Below are 27537 nucleotides of genomic sequence, written 5' to 3' on the forward strand. Positions count from 1 at the left end.
ATTAATTTCTAAATCTTTATTGAATTTACATTTCATGTATTTGTTTTAAGTCTTACTAATTTTTAATCCATTTTTTTTAGAACAATTCTCCAAGTTCTTATTTTTTCAACACTCAAATTAATTAATCCGCGATACCATGACGCTGGGGTCTGTCAGCTTACTCCTCGCTAATATGAGCCCTGAAGATAAACCATATGCCCATGTGAATCTACTTCTCTCTATGGTTATGATTATTTTCATAAAGTCAATTAATCAGTATTAATATTAAGAATTTCAAAATTATACAATCACTAAATCTTTTGCTTGTATAACATCCAAAATATTGGACACTGACATGAAAATTCTTGGGAATCAAAAAAATATTACTTTTGCAAATTCTCCCCCATCATTATAATCATGCATACATGAATATTATCAATATTATGGCTTATTCATTTATCCAAAAACTCAAGTTATTGAATAATGCTATATACCCACCCATTTATATCCAATCACTTTCCCATCCGGATCTGATGTGGAACAAATAATCCCTTGTAACATTCTCCCCCACCGGACTCGCAACGCCCTCGTTACAGTCGGACCACCCTACCTACTCGGGGTAACTTATCCCGATGCCATCCGAAGCAAGCGCTTGGCATAGTAACAAATCAAGGACCAAGTTTGATACCAACTGTAACGGATTGACACTAACCTATTTACCCAAAAACTCAAGTTGTTAGATAATGCTACATACCCACCCATTTATACCCAATCACTTTCTCATCTCCAAAGCCAAACAAATAACCCCTTGTAATAGATATCCTATTCAAATTGGGATTATATTTTTATTTCTTTTATTTACTTACTAAAATACTTAATTATTCTTTTACAATTTTACCCCTTAACTTGCCACTATTTTGTCTTATTCCTCTGATGTTGGTGTACCGCATATAGCAGAGGATCCCAGCTCCGACGAGTCAGGCTGAATTCAGCCTGTTTATCACCCCCAAAAGAAACATATCGAAAAGAATATAGACGACACAACAATTCACTAAAAATAAGAACCAAATCTTGGAAAGGCAAGAAACAAAATAGTTACACTGGCAGTGGCATAAGTACAGCACCAAGGCTGTGTTAATAGGTCTATCTTTGATTTTGTGACACCAATCTATGCACTCTCCTATTGCCTTTCAAAAGCTTTACCTTGCATTTGATTTGAACATAGAGAGACAATTTCGTAATCTGTTACTTGACAGATTCAAAACATTCATCAGAAGGCTAAGAATGATTGGCTGGCGCGGAATTTGTTTCTGATGATCCAACTGTTTCTTCTAAGGCTTCCAAATCAAAGGCCATATCATCATTAACATCAGCCACCTCCACCTCCACCTCACTCATTATTTCATCCGTATCTCCTACCATAGGTTCGACACCATTTTGTAAGGCATTAGATTGCTGCAACTGAGGCTCCTTGCATCCTTCGTCCGGAACATCCGATTTTTGCATTGTTGGTGGATATGGATCAGGAGAGATCGTCAACGTAGATGTCACCAACAAATTCTAAAATAAAATAAAAAACTTCATTGATGGAAGTATCATGAGTGAACAATACTAATGTTATTTAGACCTATTTTTCAAGCCGAGACGTTTAGCAAAACTGCACCAAAGGAATAAAAACCCCATTGACTAAACACATTAGTATGAGAAATCAGTTGGAATATAATTTACTCATCAGAAATATAGCTTAAAAATCCTATGAACATATAGGAACTTGTTTAGAAATAATACACACGCTGCTGAAATAGGTATGTGAGCCATATTTTGATTGCAATATCAAGGTTTTTACATTCTGTGCTTTTTATTTTTCCTTTTTGCAGTATTTGGACGAAGGACCAAAAGTACACCATATCCACACACCCATACCCACCCTAGAATGCTGATGACAGTGAATCTAATAACTTGGATGGCAAACATGGGATCCAAATGAAGAACCGCAATAAGATATAATATATATAATATGAATAACCTTAAGGGGGATAGACTAATGGCAAGATTCTCACCTCACCTCCTGGAGGTCAGGAGTTCGAATCCCCTTGGGGCTACCCCCAGGCTATTCTGTATGGCCTCCTTTCACAAACTCTTCTCAAACGTGTCTCTGGAATTCAAGTGACACCAAACACTTCTTACAGGTTAGTTTCTCACTACTTTTTCTATCTAAATCTCTCCTCCAATCTTTTCTCTGCCATTTTACGGTTTTCATTTCTTCCTACAAGTTTTTCTAAAATCAATTCAATGGGGTTCTGTTTTGAAATCCGTACCATTCCGGCTCTCATTCTTTGCGTTCGCATCTTGCAAGGGCGCCAGCGATATTCACCGATGATGTAGCCTCTCTCGCTTAATTTGTTAACATCTTCCCCTCCTAATTTCGTCTCTTGAAATTTTCTATTATGGCTTCATTCATTAATTTTTGTAATTCATTTCTCTTTGTTGAATAGTTGTGTTGGATGATTGGTGGGTAATGTTGCAAAATTGTTACCCCACATGCCCCCCCCCCTTCTCTCTCTCTCTCTCTCTCTTCATCAAGTGTTGTGAAGCTTGAAACAAGCTTCAGAATTGCATTTGTGAGTCAAGCTTGATAATCAGCTCGAGCCCAAGCTCGGCTCGCTAAACTAAACGAGCTAAGCGAGCCGAGCTTGAGCTTACATACTTATGTTCGTGCCGAGCACAGACAGCAATGTAGAAGCTCGGCTCAAGCTCGAGCCGAGCTCGGACAGTCTTATAAAATGATTGAGCCGAGCCCAAACAGTCTGCCATTCAGCTCGGCTCGTTTACAGCCCTATGCCCGGTACATGTGGGACGAGAGGACTGCATGTGCCGGTGATGGATTATGGGATGCTCTAAGAGGCCTGACACCACAATCGTCGACTCCCCAAAAACAAATGTCAATACCAAACATTATACTAAAGAACTTGTTAGTGTCCCTAATATAGAGTCCTCTCAGACCTAAAATGGAGTGCAGGTCATCAACCAAGTTTAATAATCGATAATTTGGCTAATGAATTGTCCAATAGAACTTCCCCATACATAAGTTCCTAAGTACCATGAAAAATGTATAGCTTGATTTATGTCGCAAGCGTTCAGTTTATCAAGAACACAAGGGACTCCAGACAAACTATAAGATGGTGAGCAACCTAATTTTTTTTAAAAAAAAAAACCATACCAAAAACTATTGTAAGGGATATAAAACAACTCTAGTGTTTTCATGAACCTATATGGTGTCTCTTTAGAAAGACCATCTTTGATATGAGGGTTAGGAACAGTAGTCCATGAAAAAAGTGAAGGCATGTCAACTGCTGAAGGAAATTTGTTATCAACAATAGAAGATGCAAAAATTAAGAAGGAACTTAAGTATGCCTATGGGAAGATCACAAGCTTTGAGGAAAGCAGTCCAAGAATTTCATATGATTTGTGCTACAAAAATTTAACCAACATACCTTCTCTAGTGCTAGAGCAAGCTTTGAAAGATTTGGATAAATGTTTTGTGCAGTCAACAGGATCTGTTCAATACAAGATTAAAAGAAAACACAAAATGAAAATACTCAACCTAACATCAGGAAATTTAACATGGCTAAAATAAAAAATAAAATATCAATATGAAAGGAGAACAGATTATCATCATCATCCTTCCATTAATTATATATAAATGGCGTCAGCCACATGAATTATCTTTTTTCACTCTTTCCTATTACAAGACATCTCTCCCACAATATTTGAATTTTTTAAATTATTCCCAATAATTTCATCCTCAGTTAATTTCAATGTCCCTCTCAATCTCAGCTGCAAATAATTTATGGTGTATTGAAAAGTGTCTAGTCAGATTAATGAAGTCAATAGCCTCTAGTCAAAGTACTAACTACGGTGTGGGAATCTGAAAATGTCATGGGAATAGTAAAAGTTGTCATTAATGTTTTGAGGGAAGCTTGAAAGTCAGTCTAGAGAAAGTAAGTGACATTAATAGTGCTCTTATAAAAGGGATAGCCCTCTTATCTGCTGTAACCAAGTCTTTATCAATAGACTTTGAGATATTATCAGATTTTAAACTTCTCTAAGGCTTTTCCCAGATTTCCCTTTAGAAATCTAGGTTCCAGCGGTGATTGGAGTAACCCTATTCTTTCTTAGTGCTGTAAGAAGATTTATGTTTCTTTCTGTTTGCTTCAATCTCCTACCTTCTATGCAAATTAGTCTTCCTCTTCTTGAAAGGAGAACAGATACGAATGTAAAGTTGTAAACCCACCAAAACAAAAAAAAAAAAAAAAACAAAATTAAAGAAAAGCGCAGAAAACAATTAAAAATCATGAGCTAAGAAGTTTGAAATTTTGTTCCAAAACTTCTACTATAGCAATAAATAAATAAAAAATAAAAATAAATAAAAATAAAAAAGAGAGATCAGAACTGTCATCATGATGATACTTTTATACAGAATGGAATGATTAGTACCTCACAAAGCCTCTGTAGGGTAAATGGAGGACCTTCAACAAAGCTATAAAGGGCTGCAAAACAAAATGACATATTGTGAATGCTTTAATTGAAAGAAAGAAATAAACATGATTCTCAGCTAATTAAAAATAAAAAATTAAAATTAAAATTAAAATTATACATATCTGCGGGATGATGGACTCTGTCAAGGAAAAAAATTGTGAAATGGGCTATGGCGCAATCAATCATTAAAGGCATCCAACTCTCTTATCCTAATTCTTAAATTATTACATATTAAGTGGCAAAGACTTCTTGCATTTCTATATGTAGCCATCCCGTCAAACTCTGAAGACTTAAGAACCATCGACACTTCTACAAAGGTGTTGGGTCCACTTTAGATACATGTCGAATACCGACACTTGGCGAACATATGTGGACACATTCATAATTATAAAAAATAAATAAATAAATAAATAAAGGGAAAAAAATCATTATTTTGGATACTCACACATCCTGAACACTTGCCCACAATCTAGACACTTGGTCGACACAAGTCATATTACATAAGCACATCTAATAGTACTCACGTCAGACTATCTTGAATATATGAATACAGCATAATGTGTCCAACCATTGTTAGTTATAAGAAAATTGAAATTGCATCCAAAGTCACCAAAAGTCAAGCATACAAATACAATGGCAATTTAAAAGGAAAAAAAACACAAAAATATAGTCATAAATACCAAAGTAGGAGACAATTGCATATAATATATAAAATAATAATCTTTACGATATTATTCATAGTTTCAGCTTCTAAATTATGCAACTTGTAGTATAAAAATTAAAAATTAATTAAAGTTACATTGTATTAAGCAATATATGTACATAGATAAAAATTTATATTTATATATAGTAGTGTCTACATTTTGTTCATGCCCTACTTTTTTAGGATTCGATCTGTCAACATATCCGCGTATGATGTCCATGTCTCTGCTAATTAGCCGGAGACCACCCGAAATCTCTCATGGAAACATCTTTTAAGCCACTCTATGTATCCACCATATTATTCCAGTTGTCTATTCGTCCACAGCAGAAGAGAGATTATGCAACGGAAATGTATAGATTTCTCTTTTCATCTTTCCACTTCCACCCCCCAAGCCCCCCCTCCTCTTTTTTTTTCCCCTCGAGATAAGCTGATCTTATATTCTCAACCACTTTACTATGATTAGAATAGAGAAAATTACTTTTCTTTGATAGGTTGAAAAGCAAGACAAGTAATTACTTTCTACTATTACACAAATCAAATTTCACTATTTTTATCTTGATCAAACCTGTTAAGACATGATGACTACCAAGAGACGTAGGAAACAAAAGAATGGAGTGGCCTGACTACATGGGAGAGCAAAAGTACAGGAAGTTAAATAACAGCAGGAGAAAAAAAAGGGTGTAAAAATCTGAACACGCTACTCCGGTTGGTTAGAGGGATGGAAAAATGGATGGAAGGGGGATGGTTGAGGCATCCCTAGGGAAGGAAAGATGTCTCCCTCACTCATTGTTTGGTTGAATGGAAGGGATAATTGAAAGGGATGGAGTGACACCTTTTTTGTTTGGTTGGAAGGAAGAGAATGAGATTTTTTATATTTTTTTACCAATATAACCTTACTATACATGTGAGAAAATTTCACTAGGGTTCAAGTTATTCTGTAAGTAATTAAAGCTAAAAATTGGTATACATATTTGTATAGTAACTTTTTTTTTACCTTTCCCTCATCTCTTCCGCCCAATGTTGACGGATAAAAAGCTTTCCAAAAACATCGCTTACGAAGAATGCTTTCATCCTTCCTTGCTTCCTTCATCTATTCCCTTCCTTCGAACCAAACAAGGAAGCTTCTTCCATCCTTCCTCTCTTCCATCCTTCCTCAATCCTTCCTTCCAACCAAACATAGCATAAATTAAGAAGATCAATAGAAGTGAAGTGGTCAGGGAAATTCAGCCATAACTGGCTTTGGTGGTGAATGATGCAGGTGCCTTTCACCAAATCCATAAACAGTGGTAATGTTAGTGACGAAGCTAGATGAAAATTATGGCAGTCACGGAATTGAAGTAAGAACTGGTGTAGGAATAGTGTAGAAATACAAGGCCTTGAACAATGAACAAAGCTGGAGATGTGCTTCTCCCCATTTGGTGAGGGCATATTCGAGTTCGGGCATGCAAAGAAGGGTTGCACTGAAGTACCTTTTCAGCTTTTTGGTCCTTCCAACCCTGCATGCATCCACCATTCAATGATATTTTGTTACACAAATACATGCATCCTGTGTAGAGAATGCTGCATCCTTACTGTTAAGGCCACATATGGCCCTGTCTTATGCATGTCCATGAGAAAGATAGGTCACTCTGCTACAATAGGCTTGGTGGATCATCATTATGAAATAATATTCTCTATCTCAATTCTCAGTGTCTTTTGAGCAAGGAAAAGATAATAAGAAAATAAACCAATGCTCTTGCTAACCTGAGAGACTCACTACAAGTCTCTTAAAATAACATAAAATGAACACATGCAAGTTAAATTGATTAATAAGCTACCTAGATTCACTACTCGCAAACCACTTGAGCATTACCTAAAAGAATATTCAACAAGATGAGCTAGCAACTCAGTAAGATCATAGTCCAACAAGCGAACTCTTACAGTACCTTCATTAACATTGTGTAGTAAAAAATTTAATGCTATATAATAACACTATAAATAAGAAACATAATAGACTTATCATCATGTCATCATCATCATTGTCATCATTCTTGCCTTGTTCCCATATGAATGGGATCAGCCACATGAATTCTCCGTCTCCATTCCATTCTATTACCCTCCATATCACCAACTTTTTAAAGTCATTTCTAATAACTTCATCCCACGTTATTTTTTGTCTCTCTCTTCGTCTCTTACCTCTATGGAAATTAAACTTCCTCTTCTCACCAGTGCATCTATAGGTCTCCGGGGAACCTGCCCAAACCATCTTAGTCTACTCTGTCTAATTTTCTCGTTAATGGGTGCCCCACCTAATTTTTCTTACACATTCATTTGTGACCCTATCACTTCTAGTCACTCCAACCATCCATCTTAACATTCTCATTTCCGCAACATGAAGATGCTTTTTTTTTTTTTTTTTATAACCCAACACTCCACTCCATAAAGCATAGTTGGCCTAATAACGATCCTATAGAATTTCCTTTTAACCTATGTGTTATTCATTTTAAAGCCCGATACTTTTTGTTTGGTTGAGTGGAAGAGTGTAGAAGGGGGTGACACATTCCATTGCTTGGTAAGAGAGGAGGTATTTTTACTGTGTTTTTACCACTATACACTCATTACATAATTTTACAAAAAATGATGGGGGTAATAATGTCACTTTACATAATATACCAAATTTATGCTTCCCTTCCATTGTTTGGCATACCCATGCTTCACATTACACAAAAAATAACAAGGTTAACACGAACAGCTACCCCTAGATATCAGACACAGTTGAAATATTTGCACTTGGCCAACATGCAAGCCTTCAGGCTTAGCGAACAAGAAAACTTCGAAAAAATCCACCGCATTATGCCACTTTTTATTATTACTTTTTTCCCTTTCCTTTTGAAGAGTAGAGAGGACTTTGGTGGCTTGTAATTTAATCACATTGTCCCCCCTAATCAAATGGGAAATTTGTGGAAATCAAACTTTTGGACGCCCCCTTAATGTCACACAAATTATATATCGCACTTCTCACATTTTGGAGAAGAATCAACCTTTTAGGCAAGACACAAACCATACCGCACATAAACCTAAGAGAAGTATTAATTAATTGTTACAATACTTACAAATACAAAATAGAACTCTCCCAAAAAATTCAATCTACACACGCAGACAAGACAGGAGAGTCCCTGGCTATTCAAAAAAGCCACATTTCATCAACTTAAACGGTCACCAAGTTTGACCTACAGAAAGGTCACCATTCAAATAAAAGATGAAATAGGCAGACAGCAGTGACATATGAACTATTTGTTAAGCTGGTAGTGCGCTAACAATTCCAAGACAAGCTTTAAGAAAATAAGGATTACACTTGATTTGTATTTATCAGCATGCTTAGGCCAATTAAATAAATAAATAAAACCAAAATACAATTGTTCCAGCACAAGCTACATAATCCTTAAAAGTGATACACTAATATATAAAATAAAATTAAAAAAGGAACCGGGATACCACGAAGAAACATTTAGTAGGCAATCTTTTGTTTATATGCATGGAATGTCATTCCACAATAACATTAGACTAGCCACATTGCAGAGAGAAAAAATTCAGAGAAGGTAAATGACTATGGAAATACCATCATCCAACCTTTTCACCAACTCTGGGAAAGTCTCCCCCAATGAAGAAATTTGTTGGTCACTAGCCATCTTTGCCTCTGGATACTCTGAGAGGACCTTCCAAATAAATTTGAGTAAAGAGGATAAGGATCATCATCGAGGACATAAAAAGACTAAAGAAGAAACTGTTCACTCCCATTGCATTTAAGGAAAACCATGGATGATTTTTGTGAACTAAAAGCTACATACTGGCAGCCTGGCATACATCCCCTTACCTGTTTTAGATGAAAGGATAGCATGTTCTTCAATTTGTCCCAATTATGCCTGAGGTGCAACATACATAACATGAGTATGTCATTAACAATAAAACAAAAGATAATATCTACGGCTTGGGTATTTTCCTTCAGAATTTCATGATCTGTACAGTGCCAGGATAAGAGGCCATTCTTCCCATTTTTTTTAATACAACTCCAATTATGAAAAAAAAAAAAGAAAAAAAAAAAAGAAGATGCCAAGAAGGGGACCTGAACCTATCAAGTGTATAAAGAAATACCTGGGTGGTACACGTTCCCTGAAAGTTATTCTAATTTTTTTTTTTTTTTTTTTGTTCTCTTCTCGTGCCTTTTGTAGGCTGTTTTACTCTTTTGTTAGCCTTGTGGCTGTTCTTTCACAGGTATGCCCTTGTTTGTTTTCTTGTACTGTACTATATTGTTCCATATTTTCATAAAATTTCCACTTTACCCAGGGGAAAAATAAATATAAAATATTATGATGAAGATAGTACGGATTAGTTTTTGAACTTTTTTTTACAAGAAAAATGATTTTAAGGAGTTATAGACTGATCTAAACTACCAAGGACAATTTCGTAAAGTACAATTCCAAATTTTCTTATTTTCAATTTTGTAGAAATTTATACCACAGTTGACATCATCAACTCTTATTGATTTATTGAATTGTTCATCACATAGAAATTTATCTTTCATATTCATGGTGATAAAACTTTTTAAATCTTTAACAACAGAAGAATTATTTTTACAACTTCTTTATTTAACTATAATCTAGACATTTATAATTGGCCCCCACTACAGGGAAAAGCTCTGACGCCACCATTGTCTGTACAAACAAAGACATGTATAAAACATGTAATATTCAAGAATTTATAGGCCAGATATAAAATATAAGATGCACAATGCCCATAAACAAGTATAAGACCTGTGTTCTTATATGTGAGAAAGCCGAGACCGCTTCAACACAAATTGTCTTTTATTTTTTTACTTTATTATTTATTTATTTTTGGTGGGTGGGGTGGTGGGGGTTAGACGTTATGCCAAATGAACCTAGGTCACCACTCGAAAGCATTATGTGATCTTAGGATCTAATAGGAATTGGAGTATTGAATTGCATTCCAACTCCAAATCAAATTCAAATTCCATTGAAACTGGAATCAAATTAGAATTATGATTCTATAGTTTTAATTACAGAAGCTTTTTCTCTTTTCAATTAGCTCAGTGAAGAAGGAATTTCAAGGGGAAAAAGAAAACCACACGAGTGAATATGGATAACTAAAACTAAACAAGGAGCAAATCCTGTTTTGAAACTCTTGCCAATTATTACAACCTGGAAAGTGAAGGACCTGGGTAGCAAAACAGATTACTGCTTCACTATATAAATTTGAATTCACCGGTAACAACCCACTCCACCACATGGTATGATATTGTCCGCTTTGGGGCCCAAGCCCGCATGGCTTTGCTCTTGTGTTTTACCCCAAAAAAGCCTCGTACCAATTGGAGTGTACAAATCCTACATATATAACACTTTCTCTTTCCACACCCAGGCGATGTGGGATTGTGCACATGTAGCTCGCCCAGTGTGGTAGCCTGCCAGTGCACCCCCCTCCCCCCCCCCCCTTTCCTAATGGGCCCAACATCCTCGTTGGTCACACTTCCGGCTGGGTCAGACTCTGATACCATTTGCAACAACCCACTCCACCACATGGTATAATATTGTCCGCTTTAGGCCCGAGACCGCACTGTTTTGCTCTTGGGTTTCACCCCGAAACAAATTTCTATGATGAAATTAATGGTGTATGGAAAATGCATCAACTCGACTGCAATAAGAAATTCTGACAACACCTGAGTGCTCTTGCTTCCCTCATTGCTGAACAAATAGCTATGACCGAAGAGCTTAAAAAGCTTTGCGTCCAAATTTGTTTAACAATTGACTGGGAAAAATATTTTTCTTTAAACTCACATAAATTGATTTTTAAAGCTTGCCCAGTTAGTTGGTGAAAATGATTTTCCACAAAATACTTTTGCGAAAATCAATAGAATATGTCTTCTTGAAAAAGCTAGACATATTTTTCCCCTAGAATAATTGGTGTACAAATCCCACATATATAGCATTTTCCCTTTCCACACCCAGGCAATGTGGGATTGTGCACCTATAGCTCGCTCAGTGTGATAGTCTGCCAGTGCTTCTTGCACCCGCCCACGGCACACCCGCCCACAAAGTCGCCACATCACCAGTTCCCAACATTATCCTGTTCAACTAAAAAAACTATAGAATTCTACTAAAATAATAAATGAGATAAAATTAGCATGTCAGAAAGAGAAATCCAAGTACCGGCAAGAGAAGGTCAGATCAGAATTTTCCTCATTAAGTAGAATAATTGGTAATAATGGAAAAAGTGTGCTCTCCACAAGACCCTAAGTTGAAAAAATAAAGCGGGAGTGGCTACTTAAAACCCTAATTGAACTTCTTTACCACAAAAAATAAAAACATCCTCATAGACATTAATTTGTCTGTGTAATTTGATCTGTTCAAGCATCAATCTGAAAAAAAGGAATCACCCGGGAGGAGTGTTGGCAATTGATAACCAAAAATCGAGATCCACTTTGTGGCATAGGCACAGAAGACGAACAAGAAGCCCAACAAAATAAACATGTTTTCTTATTAAGGCTCTGATGTCTTCAAGAATTCCATCAGTTAGGTGATCAAAATTTTGTACTCTCTTCCAAGACTTCAAATGCATGGCTTGCATGCTATTTTCAATGCTGTATAATTAACCCAAGCAGTTTAAATTCCAATCCTAGTGGGCCTCCCAATTGATGTAATTGGGATGGAGTTCTCTAATTCTAGTCTTGTTGCCCATTTTTGGGCCTCATCCATGCTCTGATTATGGCCTTGGAATAGATAAGCAAAATTAATAGTCATAAAGAACTATCAACTCATATAATAAACAACATGATCGTGCTTGGCACACACATCACGGTTTTAGTTCCCTTACTACAACAAACTTTACGTAGTTGAAAAAAATATTTGATGAAGTTGGCTTTTAAAATTTTTATTGTACTTGGGCAAAAAGCCAAGGGTACCTAGAGAAGAAAGAGACATTTGTGAAAACAATTACAAAAAGGTAATGGCAGGGACAATGACGGCAACCTTGGCAGCAACAGTGAAGGTTCCGTGATGGCATGGACTTCGAAAAATTAATGTACTGATGCTGGCAATGATAACACTTGTGGAAACAGCAACAACAATTGAGGTAAAAGTACATGATGGTGCTATCAGGATGGTGAATTTTGACAGTGATTCAGTTGTTAATGCAATAGTGATGGCATCACCAGTGGTAGCATGTATACTTTGGTGGTGATGCCAATCACAGGAACATTATGATGCTGTTCATGGTACCAATAACTACCACATGCCGGAAGGGATCACCAATAGTGGTGGTGAATTCAGTGAATGTTATGATAACATGTCAGCAGTGGCAAGTTGGCAACAACAACCTCAATGATGGCAACAGTAGCAATGGAGACTGATGGTTAGTGATGGTGACATAGAGGCAGTGATGGTGGCAGTGACATTGACTATGGTTGTTATAGAAACAAGGTGGTAATGGTAGTGACTTTGTCTAGCATATGAGACGCTTGGTTTTGATGTGAGTTTTATAAAGTCTTCACTGAAGTAGACGAAGTTCCAGAAATCCCTCTCATAAGTTCCCAGACAGAGGGTGCTTGCTTTTTTTTCCCACTGCAGCAAGAAATTAAATTTTGTTGACATGTCAACAGGACAAGCATGGTAAAGGGAGCCAAAGACCCCCATGTGCTGAACAAACCCATTTTAAGTAAGACATACATGCCATGTTCATAGCCAGCAGTGCTATCTCACATGCACACCAAGGAATCAGACAACTATTATACTTGTTAACCCAACTTAAAACAAGAAGACGAGGACAATGATGATGATGGTGATTTGAGCAGGTAGACACTAACAGTAGCAAAATGAGCAAAGGCTGAAATGCTGAAATTTATTAACACGTAAGCATACCAGAATTTCCCAGTGGCTGCAATAACTTCAAGTATGCCTCTTATTTCTTCTTCCGCAAACCCATCATTGGATTCCCCACCTCTGGGAACCTCAAGTACAACACATGTTTAGTAAACTATAAAAAATGGAAACTATCTTTACTTTCATAGAAGATATTAGGAATTAAAAAATTACAACAGAAGAAAAGCTAAAAAGTACTCCGTAATAAATAAAAGAGGGAATTGACCACTGGACCTGTGTAAAATTATAGCACAAAATGTATTATGAAAAAATTGAAAAACAGCACAATGTAAGCAGAGATTTAAACAAATTGGTAGTGAACAGTGGCAGCAGCCTTTTAAAGTATATAAAAGGCGTGGCAAGGAGTGTTCTAAGGCTCAAACCTTAATTTGGCACATGCTATACAATGGGGGGTCCACTTGGAGTCTTGCATAATTAGGGGGTTTAGTCAAATTGCATTATTTTGGTGATTGCATTAATTATGCTGAAATTTCATTGTTCTGGTAAATTGCGTCAATTAAGTTATTTGTTACTTTATTAAGCTAGAGTCAACTTTTGATTACCTCCATTGTAAGGTAATCCAAGGGTCATCCTTTATTATAAAAAGGATACTATGTAATTCTGATTACTCAGTCAATGAATAAATGAATAACAAAATATCTTTTGAGATTTCTTGTGAGCGATTCAAAAAATTCTCGGTGTGAGGCCTTCTCTAGACTCTAGGTATGATACCTAGGCCCTGTTGGAGTGATTCCAATAGACTTTTTGTTGTTATTTTCAATCCTTCTTCTCTACTGACAACCCCTGAATCTTAGCTTGTTTTCTGAATTTCCAGCACACAACTCTTATTTGCTTTCTTCTATTTGAGCTTGTTCTTTGTCCTACATCAGTTTTTGGTATCAGAGCCTTAGTTGGCATCATGTCGACACACTCAGGAAGTGAGAGATCGGGTAGTAATCAGCGAGATGAGCTAATATTTAAGCTTGTGGAGCAGCTTAATGGGTTGAATCTCTGATTCAATGAGTTAGAAGCTCGAATATGTCAACCTATTAACAATTTTGCTTCTATTGAACAAGTAACTGCATCCAGGACAAATGATGGTAGTGGTCGAGAGCAACAACATCCTTTAAATGTGCAGCAAAGGCAGAATGTGAGGGCTGATCCACCACCACTCCCAATGTTCGAGTTTCCAAGAAATCTGCTGGGAGTGAATTATCATGAGCCACATGATAACGCTAGGGATATCACGAAGAAAATTAAAATGGAGGTGCCAGATTTTGAAGGTAAGATTGATCCTATTGTATTTTCGGATTGGCTTGCTTCGATTGAAGGATATTTTGATTGGTATGATATGAGTAATGATCGTAGAGTGAGATTTACCAGAATGAAGCTTGTGGGTAGCAAAAATATAGTGGACTGGTGTTGAAGGGGGGGATATTAGGAGGCTGGGACAACCACCAATCAGCACATGGCAAGAAATGAAGGCAAAGCTTCAAGAGAAATACATGCCTGCCAATTACCATGACAAACTGTGTGATCAACTTATCAATCTAGAGCAGGGCAGCATGTCAATCGCGGAATATATGCAAAGATTTGATGAGTTAAAGACTAGAAGTCAAGTTGTGGAAGACCCATGGCAAACACTTGCAAGATTCAAGGCTGGTCTAAGGTCTGATATCAGAAGCGAATTGCTTCGCGAGTCATTATATGGTGTTGAACATGTTTTTTAGGTTGCATTGGACATGGAGGAGTACTTGAGTTATCAAACAGCTTGAAGATCTGGATATCAAATCTGGGAGGCAGCACCCAAGAAGTCCAGTGATGGAAATCACAGCACACAATCAGCAGCAGCGCAGCCAAATGGTGGAAATACTGGATCAAAACTGCACTTTTCTAAAATGACTAATCCTAAAGGGAAGAGTATTGTGGCCAACAAAGATAGTGGAAAGGATAACAAGTGCTTCAAATGTGGAGAAACAGGTCACATGGCATACCAATGTCCAAAGACAATTTACACATTGGGATAATGCATGAAGAAGAGCCAGAAGAACAAAGAGGAAAGGGGAAAGGGGAAAGGATAATGGGAACATGTTTGACTATGGGATCTACAACCCTGATGATCTAGAAGAGGATGAAGATGTTCCATCAATCTCCATTGTCAGGCACATCCTTGCAAACCCTAAAGTTGAAGATGAAGATTGGTGACGCACATCTATTTTTCAAATGCCAGTTCATTGTGGGAATCAAGCGCGAAAGGTCATTATTGATGGCGGAAGTTGCATGAATGTTGTGTCTGCAGCCACGGTTGAGCGCCTCAAGCTTTCAATCCAACCGCATCCACAGCCATTCAAAGTGGCGTGGATAGATAGTACTTCTATTCCGGTAACTCAACGTTGTCTCATTTCTTTCTCTTGTGGAGCTTATAATGATTCTGTTTGGTGTGATGTAATTCCCATCAAAGTGATGCATATTCTCCTTGGGCAGCCTTGGATGATTGAGATTTGTATCATTGTGGGAAGGAGAATAAATACACTTTCTTGTTTAACAGCAAACAGATTATTTTGAAGCCTATTTCTTCAGCTGAAATGGAGAAATATAAAGGTGGGCAGGCTGTAGATGATGCGAAAAGCAAGAAAAAGTCCCTCCATCTTCTTTCCAAGAAGATGTTTCAATTGAAAATTAAAGAGACGGGTGTAATATATGCTGTTGTAGCAAGGGAAATCAAAGAAACTGTTGTTGTTCATGATTCTTCAGTGCCATCAGAGGTCGCCAACTTGCTGTCAGATTTCTTAGATTTGTCTCCTGAAGATCTCCCTAATGAACTCTCTCCTCTACGTAATATCCATCATGCGATCGACTTTGTACCAGGGTCTCCATTGCCTAACCTTCCAGCTTATCGTTTGAATCCAAGCGAGTATGCCGAGCTTCAAAGGCAAGTTAATGAACTGCTGTCCAGAGGATTTATCGGTGAAAGCTTAAGTCCTTGTGCTGTCCCAGCTTTGCTCACACCAATGAAGGTTGGAAGTTGGCGCATGTGTGTTGAAAGTCGAGCCATCAACAAGATTACAATCAAGTATCGGTTTCCTATTCCTCAAATCGATGATTTGCTAGACATGGTGGCTGGTTCTTGTATATTTTCAAAGATAGATCTGAAAAGTGGCTACCATCAAATTCGCATAAGGTCCGGGGATGAATGGAAGACAGCTTTCAATACAAAAGATGGACTCCACGAGTGGCTTGTTATGCCATTTGGCCTTTCCAATGCCCCTAGTACATTCATGCGCTTCATGACTCAGGTACTACACCCCTTTATTGGTCGATTTCTGGTTGTTTACTTGGACCATATTTTAATCTACGGCAGAACGAGGGAGGAACATATTTCCCACCTTCAACAAGTTATGAGAGTTCTCCGCCAAGAGAAGCTTTACATGAACTTGAAGAAGTGTTCCTTCATGTTGCCGAGTGTGGTGTTTTTGGGCTTTGTTGTTTCTTCCAAAAGGGGTAGAAGGCTAGAAGTTGATCCTGATAAAGTGAAAGCAATTCTAGATTGGCCAATTCCCAGCACATCGCAGGAAGCACGGAGTTTTCATGGGCCAGCTTCATTCTATTGGCGATTTATTAGAAATTTCAGCACAATAATGGCCCCTATCACCAATAGTATGAAGAACATCCAGTTTGTTTGGACAAAGGCAGTATCACATGCTTTCAAAGAAGTGAAGAAAAGAATGACTGCAGCTCCTATTTTGCGCCTTCCAGACTTCTCAAAAGTTTTTGAAGTTGCATATGATGTTTCACAGGTTGGAATTGGTGGCGTGCTTAATCAAGGACATCCAGTTGCATATTTTAGTGAGAAACTTAATGAAGCAAAGCAAAGGTATTCCACTTATGACACAGAATTTTACGCTGTGACAAGCACTTCACTACTGGCATCATTACCTTCTTTTTAAGAAGTTCGTGTTGTATTCTGACCATGAGGCCCTCAAATATATTAACTCCCAAAAGAAGTTAAGGCACCGACATGGGAAGTGGGTTTCACTCTTGCAAGAGTATTCATTCGTCATCAAACATAAAGCTGGTGTTGAGAATAAGGCAGCCGATGCACTTAGCCGAGTTTTTCATATTCTTGCCTCCATAGCTGTCCAAGTTCTTGGTTTCAATATGCTTAAACGAGACTACTTATCTTGCATGGACTTCAGCATCATACATGCTGATTTGATAGCTGGACAGCAGGGTACATATCCTGATTATTCGGTGCATGATGGTTATCTCTTCAAAGGAACCCAACTTTGTTTGCCTAAGACATCTCTTCGTGAACATGTGATATGGGAGTTGCATGCTGGTGGGGCAGCAGGTTATTTTGGAAGAGATAAGACATTGCAATGCTGGAAGATCATTTTTTTTGGCCAAGTTTGAAACGGGATGTGGCCAAAATACAGGTTTATATACGCCGCTCTCAGTCCCTCATGAGCCATGGCAATATTTAAGCATGGACTTTGTTCTTGGGTTGCCCAAAACAAGTCAAAGTCATGACGCTATATTTGTTATTGTGGATCGTTTTTCAAAAATGGCACACTTCATTCCTTGTTCCAAGACATCCGATGATGTCCACATTGCCAAGCTTTTCTTTCAAGAAGTTGTTCGGCTTCATGGATTGCCAAACACCATTGTTTTTGATCAAGATACAAAGTTTATGAGTTATTTTTGGTGCACATTATGGAGGATGCTGAATACAGGGCTGAAGTTTTCCTCTTCTTTTCACCCCCAAACTAACGGCCAAACCGAGGTTATTAATCACAGCTTGAGTGATTTGCTTCGTTGTCTTGTTGGTGACCATATTAGTAGCTGGGACCAGATTCTTCCTATGGCTGAATTTGCGTACAACAGTTCTGTAAACAAATCCACAGGGCACAGCCCTTTGAGATTGTGACAGGTTTATGTCCTCGGAAACCAATTGACTTAGTGCCTTTACCAATTGTGCCATGCCCTAGTGCTGAAGCTGATGCTTTAAGTAAGCATATCAGAGACATCCATGCAGAAGTTCGAAGGAAGATTGCAATGAGCTATGAAACTTACAAAACACAAGCTGGTTTGTGGAGGAAGTTTGCTGAATTTGAGGACGGAGATATGGTTGTGGTGCGAATAAGACCAGAACGCTATCCTAAAGGTGCTTATAAGAAGCTTCGCGCAAAGAGTGCTGGCCCATACAAAGTTCTCAAGAAAATTAGCTCCAATGCTTGTGTCCTTGACCTGCCAGAAGAGATGGGTATCAGTAAAGCCTTCAACATAGAAGATCTCACCTTGCATTCAGGCCATTTTGCTGATCCATTTCTTGTTGATCCTATCACTCGCCTTCCCCCAGCCCCACGTTTAAAAGAGGAAATAGAAGATGATGTTGATCACCAACTTGTTTCAACAAGAGCAGGTGGTTATCAAAAATTCCTCGTTAAGTGGAAAGGACGGCCACTTTCTGATGAGTTCCAACACCTAGCTCCAAACCTCTATGAACAATTTCATGCATTTACCTCGCCGGGGTCGAGTTTTTCCAGGCCGGGGAGAATTGGTAGAGAACAGTGGCAACAGCCTTTTAAAGTACAAAAAAGGCGTGGCAAGGAGGGTTCTAAGGCTCAAACCTTAATTTGGCACATGCTAGACGATGGGGGCCCATTTGGAGTCTTGCATAATTAGGGGTTTGGTCAAATTGCATTATTTTGGTAATTACATTAATTATGGTGAAATTTCATTGTTTTGGTAAATTGCATCAATTAGATTAAATTGCATCAATTAAGATATTTGTTACTTTATTAAACTAGAGTCAACTTTTGATTACCTCCATTGTAGTGTAATCCAAGGGTCGTTCTTTATTATAAAAAGGATATTATGTAATTCTGATTACTCAGTCAATGAATAAATGAATAACAAAATATCTGCTGAGATTTCTTGTGACTGATTCACAAATTCTAAGGGTGTGAGGCCTTCTCTAGGTGCGATACCTAGGCCCTATTGGAGGGATTCCAATAGGCTTTTCTTTGTTATTTTCAATCCTTCTTCTCTGCTAACAACCCTTGAATCTTAGCTTTGTTTTCTGAATTTCCAGCCCACAACTCTTATTTGCTTTCTTCTATTTGAGCCTATTCTTTGTCCTACATCACAAATCCCCCGACCCTCATAAAACTTGATCTACAAGGTCCACACTACACCAAATGATGTCTTGCATTGACCATGAAACATTCACTCATAAATCTCCTTCCTCAAAGTCACTATTCTTCAATCACTATAATTTGGAAGTTGAAATGAAAATTCCCACTCAGCAAAGCTGATCAAAAGAATTAATTAATTCAAAGAAAAATTTCCCGCACAAAATAGGAAAGCTAGTCATTTAAATGTCCTTAATCCCATTTTGTGACATCTTAATTGTCTCTCTCATCAATTCCAAGCCCAGCCCACCTATTTCTAAAGGTGTTAGCCAATTACAGAGGCGTCGTTTTGATGATACTTCTACAATCTTCTGGAGTTCACCGAAGAAAAGGAGATGGATGAACTTTTCTGCTGCGGCGATTGGTGGAGGTCCTATTGAGAAAGGTTTTCGCCACTCTCAATGCTGTGCAAGTTTATCATCTTCATCTCTCTCTGATTCTTTACAGCCAAAAGGAAGTACTGTCAGGTCTTCGTTTCGGGACACTAACAGAAATCATGGTGTTAGATGGTCTCGAAAAGAGAAGCAAAAGTGGATTCCTACTAATGCTCCAGGTACGCATTCAGTTTCACATCCTCAGAATCTTAATGATCCATCCTCTTCTTCTACCCCTTCTTGTACGATGAGGAGCGCCGGTGTTGTGCCGGATTCGGAGAAGAGGTGCGAATTGACTGTCACGAATAATGTTACTGTTTCTTCGCATAGGTTGAATACGGAGGGACGGAGAGATAGTGAGTTTGGCATTTCTAAACATATGATAATTGCAAATTGTGCTGTTAAGAAATTATCTGAAGGGGTTACAGTCTGTGTGGGCAGAGATTTGCATTTTCAGTTGTCCAATGAGGAGGCAGTAGCTTTGATCAAAGAGCTTCGATTAAATGTAGCCCTGAAAGGTCTTAATACAGGGATTGACGAGACTGATTCTGGTAGCTTCGCTGGAATGGGCCCTTTTGTTACAGACACTGATTCTTTTTATGAGAATGACAGGGAGGTGGATGAGGAGGTGCCTGATGATTTGGGTTCTATCCAACAGGTTTGCTCCAATGAGCTTACACCTTGGGTGGAGAATAGTTCTGAAATCTTACAGGAGGTACCATTGGCTGCGGTGCGACCGGATGAACATATTGCTGATATGGGGAAAGATTGGGTAGTTGACAATATTGGAGTAACTAGTGAGCTTTTGGGAGTCTCTTCAGAAGGTAATGATGTTCAGACATTATCTATCCTTCAAGCAATTGTCGAAGGGAGAGAGGTTGCAGTTACCAATGAGGTTATGAACACGAAGCCTTTATCGTCTTGGAAAGGAGTACAGGAGATAAAGAATCTCATCTCTGAAGTCAACTACGAAAGGAAAGGAGGAGTGGCGAAGGAAAGGGGAAGAACCAGGAGCAGGAGTCTTAGGAAGGGTGGGGGGGAGATTATTTTATCTGGTTTACAATGAAGCTACGAATTATCTCAGGAATGTTCGCGGTCTCAATGATCCGAACAAGAGAAGGGTAGTGAAGGTAGCTTTAAGGAAGTGGGGTGCCCAGCTTGTTTGCTTACAAGAAACCAAGCTGGCATCCATTTCTGATAGGGTGGTTAAGAGCTTGTGGGGAGGAAGGTTTGTGGAATGGGAGGCTTTGGATGCTATAGGTTCCTCGGGTCGGATCCTAGTCATGTGGGATAGTAGATGGTTAACTCGAACGGAGGTCTGGATGGGGAGATTTTCAGCATCCTGTGTGTTTAAGTTGGAAGAGGACAACTTCAAATGGGTTTTTACTGGTGTCTATGGCCCGGTTGTTGATGATGAGCAACCTATCTTTTGGGAGGAGCTTCGCCATGTCCAAGGATTGTGGTCTCTCCCTTGGTGTTTGGGAGGAGATTTCAATGCTGTTAGATCCCCGTCAGAGAGGTCTACAGGTGGTAGAAGATCCCTGGAAATGGACCAATTTTCTAATTTTATTGATGAGCATCTTCTTATTGATCTACCAATGGAAGGTGCAGCCTTACTTGATCAAATGGTAGGGATCGAATCACTCTTTCAAGGCTGGACTGATTTTTAATTTCAGGGGATTGGGAAGAGAAATTCCCGGATGTTGTTCAGGCAGTGTTAGCAAGGGTTACCTCTGATCATGTTCCTTTGGTCTTAGATTGTGGTGGTTTATGTTCTCAAAGATCCCCGTTTAGATTTGAGAATCTGTGGCTGCGAGCGGAAGATTTCCAAGGGAAAGTCAGATCTTGGTGGGAGGAAGTTACTGCTTCGGGATCGCCCAGCTTTATAATTACAAAGAAGTTATTTATCAAAAAAAAATAATTACAAAGAAGTTAAGGGCTCTCAAATTTGCTCTTAAGCAGTGGAACAAGGATGTCTTTGGGAATCTGGAATGAAGAAAGAATAGAGTTCTTGTTGATTTTTCTGAGATTGATCGTCTTGAAGAGGCAAGAGGGGATGTGGAATTTTTACGTTCCAGGAGTCTCTTGTCAGGCGGATTTCGCTGAGATTGCAAGTATGGAGGAGATCTCGTTGCGACAAAAATCTCGGGCTATTTGGCTAAAGGAAGGTGATCGGAACACAAAATTCTTCTACCGGCTTGCTAATGCTCATAGGAGGAGTAACCACATAGGAAGAATTCGGGGGGATGGTGAGGAGTTGTGGAGAGAGGAAGAGGTGCGTAATGGTATTGCCTCCTTTTATCAGAAGCTTTATACCGAGCCTTTAGTTTGGAGGCCCAAACTTGATGGTCTTCTTTTTGAGGCTATCTCTGAGCTTGAAAGAGATAGGATTGAGAATCCTTTCACTGAAGAGGAAGTTCTTAAGGCTTTATCAAGTTGTAATGGGGACAAAGCTCCGGGACCTGATGGCTTCACCATGCGATTTTTGATGGAAAGTTGGGCAGTTGTAAGAAATGAGGTAATGAGTACTTTTCAGGAGTTTCATTCTTTTGGCGTCTTTGAGAAGTCGCTTAATGCTTCTTTCATTGCCCTTATCCCAAAGAAGGGAGGCGCTTCAGATATAAAGGATTTCCATCCAATCAGTTTGGTGGGCTGTATTTACAAACTTATTGCTAAGGTGCTTGCTTTAAGGATGAGGGAAGGTATGGATGGAATCATCTCGGATTCTCAGAATGCCTTTGTTGGCGGTAGGCAAATTCTTGATTCAGTTCTTATTGCTAGCGAATGTGTAGATTCCAGATTGCGTAGTGGTATTCCTGGAGTTTTATGCAAACTTGACATTGAGAAAGCATATGATCATGTGAATTGGAATTTCCTACTCTATTTGTTACAAAGAATGGGGTTTGGAAGTAAATGGAGGAAGTGGATCGAGACTTGTCTCTCGTCTGTCAAGTTTTCAGTTCTTGTAAATGGTTCTCTCGTTGGTTTCTTTGGTTGCTCTAGGGGAATAAGACAAGGTGACCCTTTGTCATCTTTCCTTTTTCTTCTTGTTATGGAGGGCTTAAGCAGACTTATGCGCAGGGCAGAAGACCTTGGTTTTATAAAAGGTTTCAGGGTGGGCAGAGATTTAGACCATCAGATGGAGATTTCTCATTTACTCTTTGCTGATGATACCCTGGTTTTATGTGATGCTGATGTGTCTCAACTTCGATACTTGAGGTGTATCTTGACTTGTTTTCAGGCAGTTTCCGGGCTTAAAGTCAATGTGGCTAAGAGTGAGCTTGTCCCAGTAGGGAATGTTCAGGACATTTCCTCTTTAGCTGCAGTCCTTGGATGCATAGTGAGTTCTTTCCCTATTCCTTATTTAGGCTTAGCCCTAGGGGTTTCTGCAAGGTTAGTGGGGAGTTGGGATTCCGTGATTGATAGGTATGCGAAGAGATTGGCAGGTTGGAAGAAGCAATACTTGTCAAAGGGGGGTAAAGTTACTCTTATCAAAAGTACGTTATCGAGCCTTCCCACTTATTTTCTTTCTATGTTCCAAATTCCTTGTTCCGTTGTAGATAGGATTGAAAAAATTCAAAGGGATTTCCCATGGGGAGGAAAGGGCGATGAATTCCAGTACCACCTTGTCAAATGGGAGGACGTTTGTAAGCCTGTGAAATTGGGTGGACTTGGAATAAGACGTTTAGTTCCTTTCAATCAAGCTCTCTTAGGTAAATGGTTATGGAGATATGGGAGGGAAAGACCTCGTCCATGGTGCAAGCTTGTATCTTGTCGGTTTGGGGACGAGGCTAGAGATTGGTCTACACGTCCAATTACCCTCGCGGGAGGAGTCGGGATGTGGAAAGCTATTCGGAAAGGATGGGATGCTTTTCCTGCCCATATTAGATTCAAACTCCGTGATGGCCGTCGTATTCGTTTTTGGGATGATCTTTGGTGTGGGGATCAGCCACTTTCTCGTACATTTCCTAGATTATTCAGTATAGCTGTTGATAAACATGCCTATGTAGTTGATTGTTATCGGCTTGATAGCAGTGGGATTACGTGGGATGTGAATTTTCGGCGCTCTCTTCAGGACTGGGAGATGGACGAAGTATGTGTTTTTCTGGATCTCTTGTATCGGTAGGAGGGCGTTGGTAGAGATGGTGATGTTTTGATTTGGGTTCCTTCTTCCCACGGTCGTTTTGAAGTTAGATCCTTGTTCTTATGTTTGTCTAATTTTGTTAATCGAGAATTCCCATGGAAAACCATTTGGCGGTCTATGGCTCCAACTAGAGTGGCTTTCTTTGTTTGGACTGCTATGAGGAGAAAGATTTTGACAGTTGATAATTTGAGAAAAAGGGGTAATTATATTGTTAATTGGTGTTGTCTATGCAAGGATACTGAAGAGTCCGTTGATCACCTCCTTTTGCATTGCCCTCTAGCGACCGATTGTTGGAATCTTATTGTTGGGTTGTTTGGCATGTGTTGGGTTATGCCACAATCTACTAAGGAATTAATTCATGTTTGGAGAGGATGTCGGGTGAGAAGAGATGTCCGCGATTTCTGGAGAATTGTACCTCATTGTGTATGGTGGTGCATCTGGAAGGAGAGAAATAGCAGAATATTCGAAGGGAAAGAGTCGCCTACGGCAATGGTCAAACTTTACATTCTTCGCTCTCTTTTCAATTATGTGAAGAGAAGTTTTTGTTCTTATTCGGATGATCTAATTACTTTCTTGGATTCGTTGGGGCCTTAGTCTTGGTCCCACTCTTGTAATTGGGACGCGTTCCCCTTTTGAACGCCTTTTCTTATATTATTTTTACTTATCAAAAAAAATTAAGAGAAATATGATCATCTCTAATGCAAAAAGAGCCTTCGTTAAAAAGGATATAATTCTAGATTAATATAACAAAATGCCTTGTCAAATGGGAGTGATGCCCTTTCACAGTTAAGTGTTTATTTGATTTTCTAGTGGGAATTGTTCATAAAAACCTTAGACTCAGCTTGACAACAGCTCGGTTTCATTTTTATTAGCTAACTGAAAAGAAAATCTCAAACAGCATCTGCAAGCTCGATAGGAAAACGGCCCAAGTCCAAACAAGACGTTACTCGACTTGTTAGGTTCGTGATCGTTTAACTGAACAGGAGTTGATGATTAGATTCCCTAAGACTCGTTTATTAAGACTTGTTTGGATTTATTATCGAAAAAATTTCCTTGTCAATCTTAATCTAACATAAATCATTATGACTTGTTAAACTTGTGAACATGTTCATAAACTCACTAAGGCTTGTTAACATAAAGCATTTTTATTAAGACTTGTTAGGATTTATAATCAAATTTTCTCCTTATCAACCGTAATCTCAAGCTCGAGTTTGAGCTCAAACTCGAGACCTAATTCAAATTCGACTAAGTGAGTCATACGACCTGAGCTTGAACTTGATGAGTAGTGTCCAAGCTTAACTCGAAAAACTCATGTGTGTGCTCAACTTGAGCTGGAAAATTCAGGTGCTCAACTTGGCTAGATTTATATTACAGTCCTAGGTGCTTGGAAAGGGGATCGACAGGCAAAGAATTGAATCCCTCAAGTAAATAATTAGTCTAGCATGTTCCAACAAATTAAATTTTGAAATAAATTGTAGATAAAATAGAACATACGGTGAGAAAAAGGGCTTAAAGATCGTCTTTCCACTAGGAAGTGGGGCTCCTTAGCATCAAAATCAGTGGATACAAAGATGACCAAAACGCAGACCTTTGTAAATGCATCACAAAGGATGCAACTAGGTCAGATTTGGTCTCCCTCCCTCTCTCTCTCTCTCTCTCTCTCTAGATATACACACACATATATATATATTCTCAGTTCTTGGGTGAAAGGAAGGTTTTAGGGTCTGACAGCTACTATGACTGCAATGGTGGAGACAGATAAAGCTAACGAAGCACCTATAATTCTGAAAGCACAGGCAGGAGGCCCTCTCATTCAATAATTGTTCATGTATTGTCTCTCCTTTTATCTGTATTAATCTTATACACGCATGCATGTATTATTTATGGTTAAAAAAAAATGTTAACAAAACCCAAGCTCATAAAGCTGAGCTAAGATATGGCAAGAATTGTAATAGACTGAAAAGAAGGTCTGGTTCGATAGTATCTAAGGCAGATCGTGGAAATACTTGGGTTTGTCTGGTGACCTAAATTTAGAAGTGCCAAATATTGCAAGCTTCAAACTGAAACATTTTCAATAAGGTATTTGATGAAAACGAAATTGATGTTCATTCATGGACATAATAGATTACTGGGCTTCACTGATAACCACATATCTTCCAAATCAAACACTCCTATTTTACGAAATGAAACAACCTCCGGTTTAAGGTTAGTAACACTCACCCATGATTCGAGAGATTAGAAATCAAAATATCATGGTCGTGATTGATGTCATTGGGAGAAACAGTTGTGTGCTGCGAATTTTCATTTGTTGAGGTCTCCATTAAGCCAAGCGGCCTTCACCTGAATAAATTATTAAAACAATAATCACACAATGTTTGAATCATAAGATATGTGTGTGTGTCAAAATCAAACAAATCCTCAAGGAAACAGGAAACTCTATAAATATATCGGTGTTTTTTAAATGACATCAAACCTGACCGTGGGAACAAATTTAAACTAAGGAAAACATAATGTCTCCACATAACTTGAAACAAAAACAAAAAAGTAAAAGGAAAGAGAAAGAAAAAAATTGATAGATAACAAAAGGTGATTCCAAACGTTTATTATAACCAACTAATTCAGAAAAAAAAAAAAAAAAAAAAAAAAAAAAAAAAAAAAAAAAAAAATCAACAAATCTAAACAGAGGAATGACTTTGGGATATGAGATCGATACATGAATCCTTAGTGGGAAATTCAAAGTGACAACCATCTGTTAGCAAGTAATCGTGAAGTTGTTCACATGGGATTAGAGAAACGGAGCTTTTAACTAACATACATACACACATTTATATAAACACTACCCGATAATCATAGCATCGGCCGTCACTCGCTTGACTCTGGCGAGTTGAGCTGAGTTGGGAGGGAAGTGGGCTTCTTGTCAAAATAAATAAATAAATAATAGAACAAAAATTGATAGAAGAAGCTTTGAACTTCGAAGCCATACTGATATCAACCTCTCAACTGGTATAGTGCCCCGCCGGAAGTTTCAGAGTCAGGCAACGGAGGTGTCCGGAGGCTGTTCGTCTGCGACTTCCACGCGACTTTCAGCCCTAGCTCTAGGTTCAGATTGTTATTATTTTTTATTTGTATTTTTATCTTTATCTTTATCGTTTTATCTTTTGGGATTGGGCTCCAAAAAGAGGGCTTTAAACCCCTTCCTTATATTTGAGCACGGCTTTGAGGCTTTTAATACAGAAATGGGCTAGAAAGCCCAAAAGCTGAAGTAACTAAAATAACCCATTTTTCTCACTTGAAAATTAGGAATATATTATAATATGATTAAAACAATTATAATTAGGAAGTTAAAATTGAGAGAATAAATAAAAAAGACTAATGTCGTGTTTGGTGTGCAGGAATAGAATGGAATGCAAGTGGGAATGGAATGAGAATGGGAATGTAATGGAATAACCATTCTCATTCTATTGTTTGATTGTAAATATGAAACGTGTAGGAATTGAATGATATAAACCATCATAGTGTTTGGTTGGACCAATTTAAAATTTAGAATAAAATAAATTTCAAATTAAATTCTCCAATATATTCGTCGTAGTAACATATAAATTAAATTAACAAAATGACAATCTCTAATAATTTTTTAAAAATTAATAGTGGCCGTGGTGGTGGTGGATGGTGGTGGAGGTGGAAAGCAATAGTGGTG

General features: G+C 38.3%; 1 protein-coding gene across 5 annotated transcripts; it reads right to left on the minus strand.

Annotated features, from left to right (window-relative positions):
* Nucleotides 1-1026: 1026 nt before the first annotated feature.
* On the minus strand, nt 1027-26976 carry LOC132268191 (uncharacterized). Of its 5 annotated transcripts, none has more exons than XM_059768978.1 (9): nt 26834-26974; nt 26681-26729; nt 26061-26180; nt 13129-13209; nt 9075-9123; nt 8820-8916; nt 4477-4529; nt 3474-3536; nt 1027-1539 (listed from the first exon to the last, which is right to left on the minus strand). In XM_059768978.1, the coding sequence occupies exons 3-9, from the start codon at nt 26159-26161 to the stop codon at nt 1258-1260; spliced, it is 726 nt and encodes a 241-aa protein (XP_059624961.1). In that variant the 5' UTR covers nt 26162-26180; nt 26681-26729; nt 26834-26974; the 3' UTR covers nt 1027-1257. The 5 variants fall into 5 exon arrangements, with proteins under 5 accessions (XP_059624961.1, XP_059624960.1, XP_059624959.1 ...); XM_059768977.1 differs by having other exon boundaries at nt 26824-26974; XM_059768976.1 differs by lacking the exon at nt 26681-26729.
* Between the last annotated feature and the right edge of the window lie 561 nt (nt 26977-27537).

The sequence above is a fragment of the Cornus florida genome, unplaced genomic scaffold, assembly GCF_030987335.1.
Source record: "Cornus florida cultivar Cherokee Brave unplaced genomic scaffold, ASM3098733v1 CherokeeBrave_3.0.0_Hap2_Chr08, whole genome shotgun sequence".
NCBI classification, from domain to species: Eukaryota; Viridiplantae; Streptophyta; class Magnoliopsida; order Cornales; family Cornaceae; genus Cornus; species Cornus florida.

What these genes read in the sequence shown, in the direction of transcription:
- LOC132268191 (XM_059768976.1), bottom strand. Translation starts at nt 26,161, where the DNA reads ATGGAGACCTCAACAAATGAAAATTCGCAGCACACAACTGTTTCTCCC. An exon ending in GCAGCCACTGGGAAATTCTG is followed by an intron (nt 9,124 to 13,128) that starts GTATGCTTACGT and finishes GTTGCACCTCAG; the next exon opens with GCATAATTGGGACAAATTGA. An exon ending in CCCTACAGAGGCTTTGTGAG is followed by an intron (nt 3,537 to 4,476) that starts GTACTAATCATT and finishes TGTATTGAACAG; the next exon opens with ATCCTGTTGACTGCACAAAA.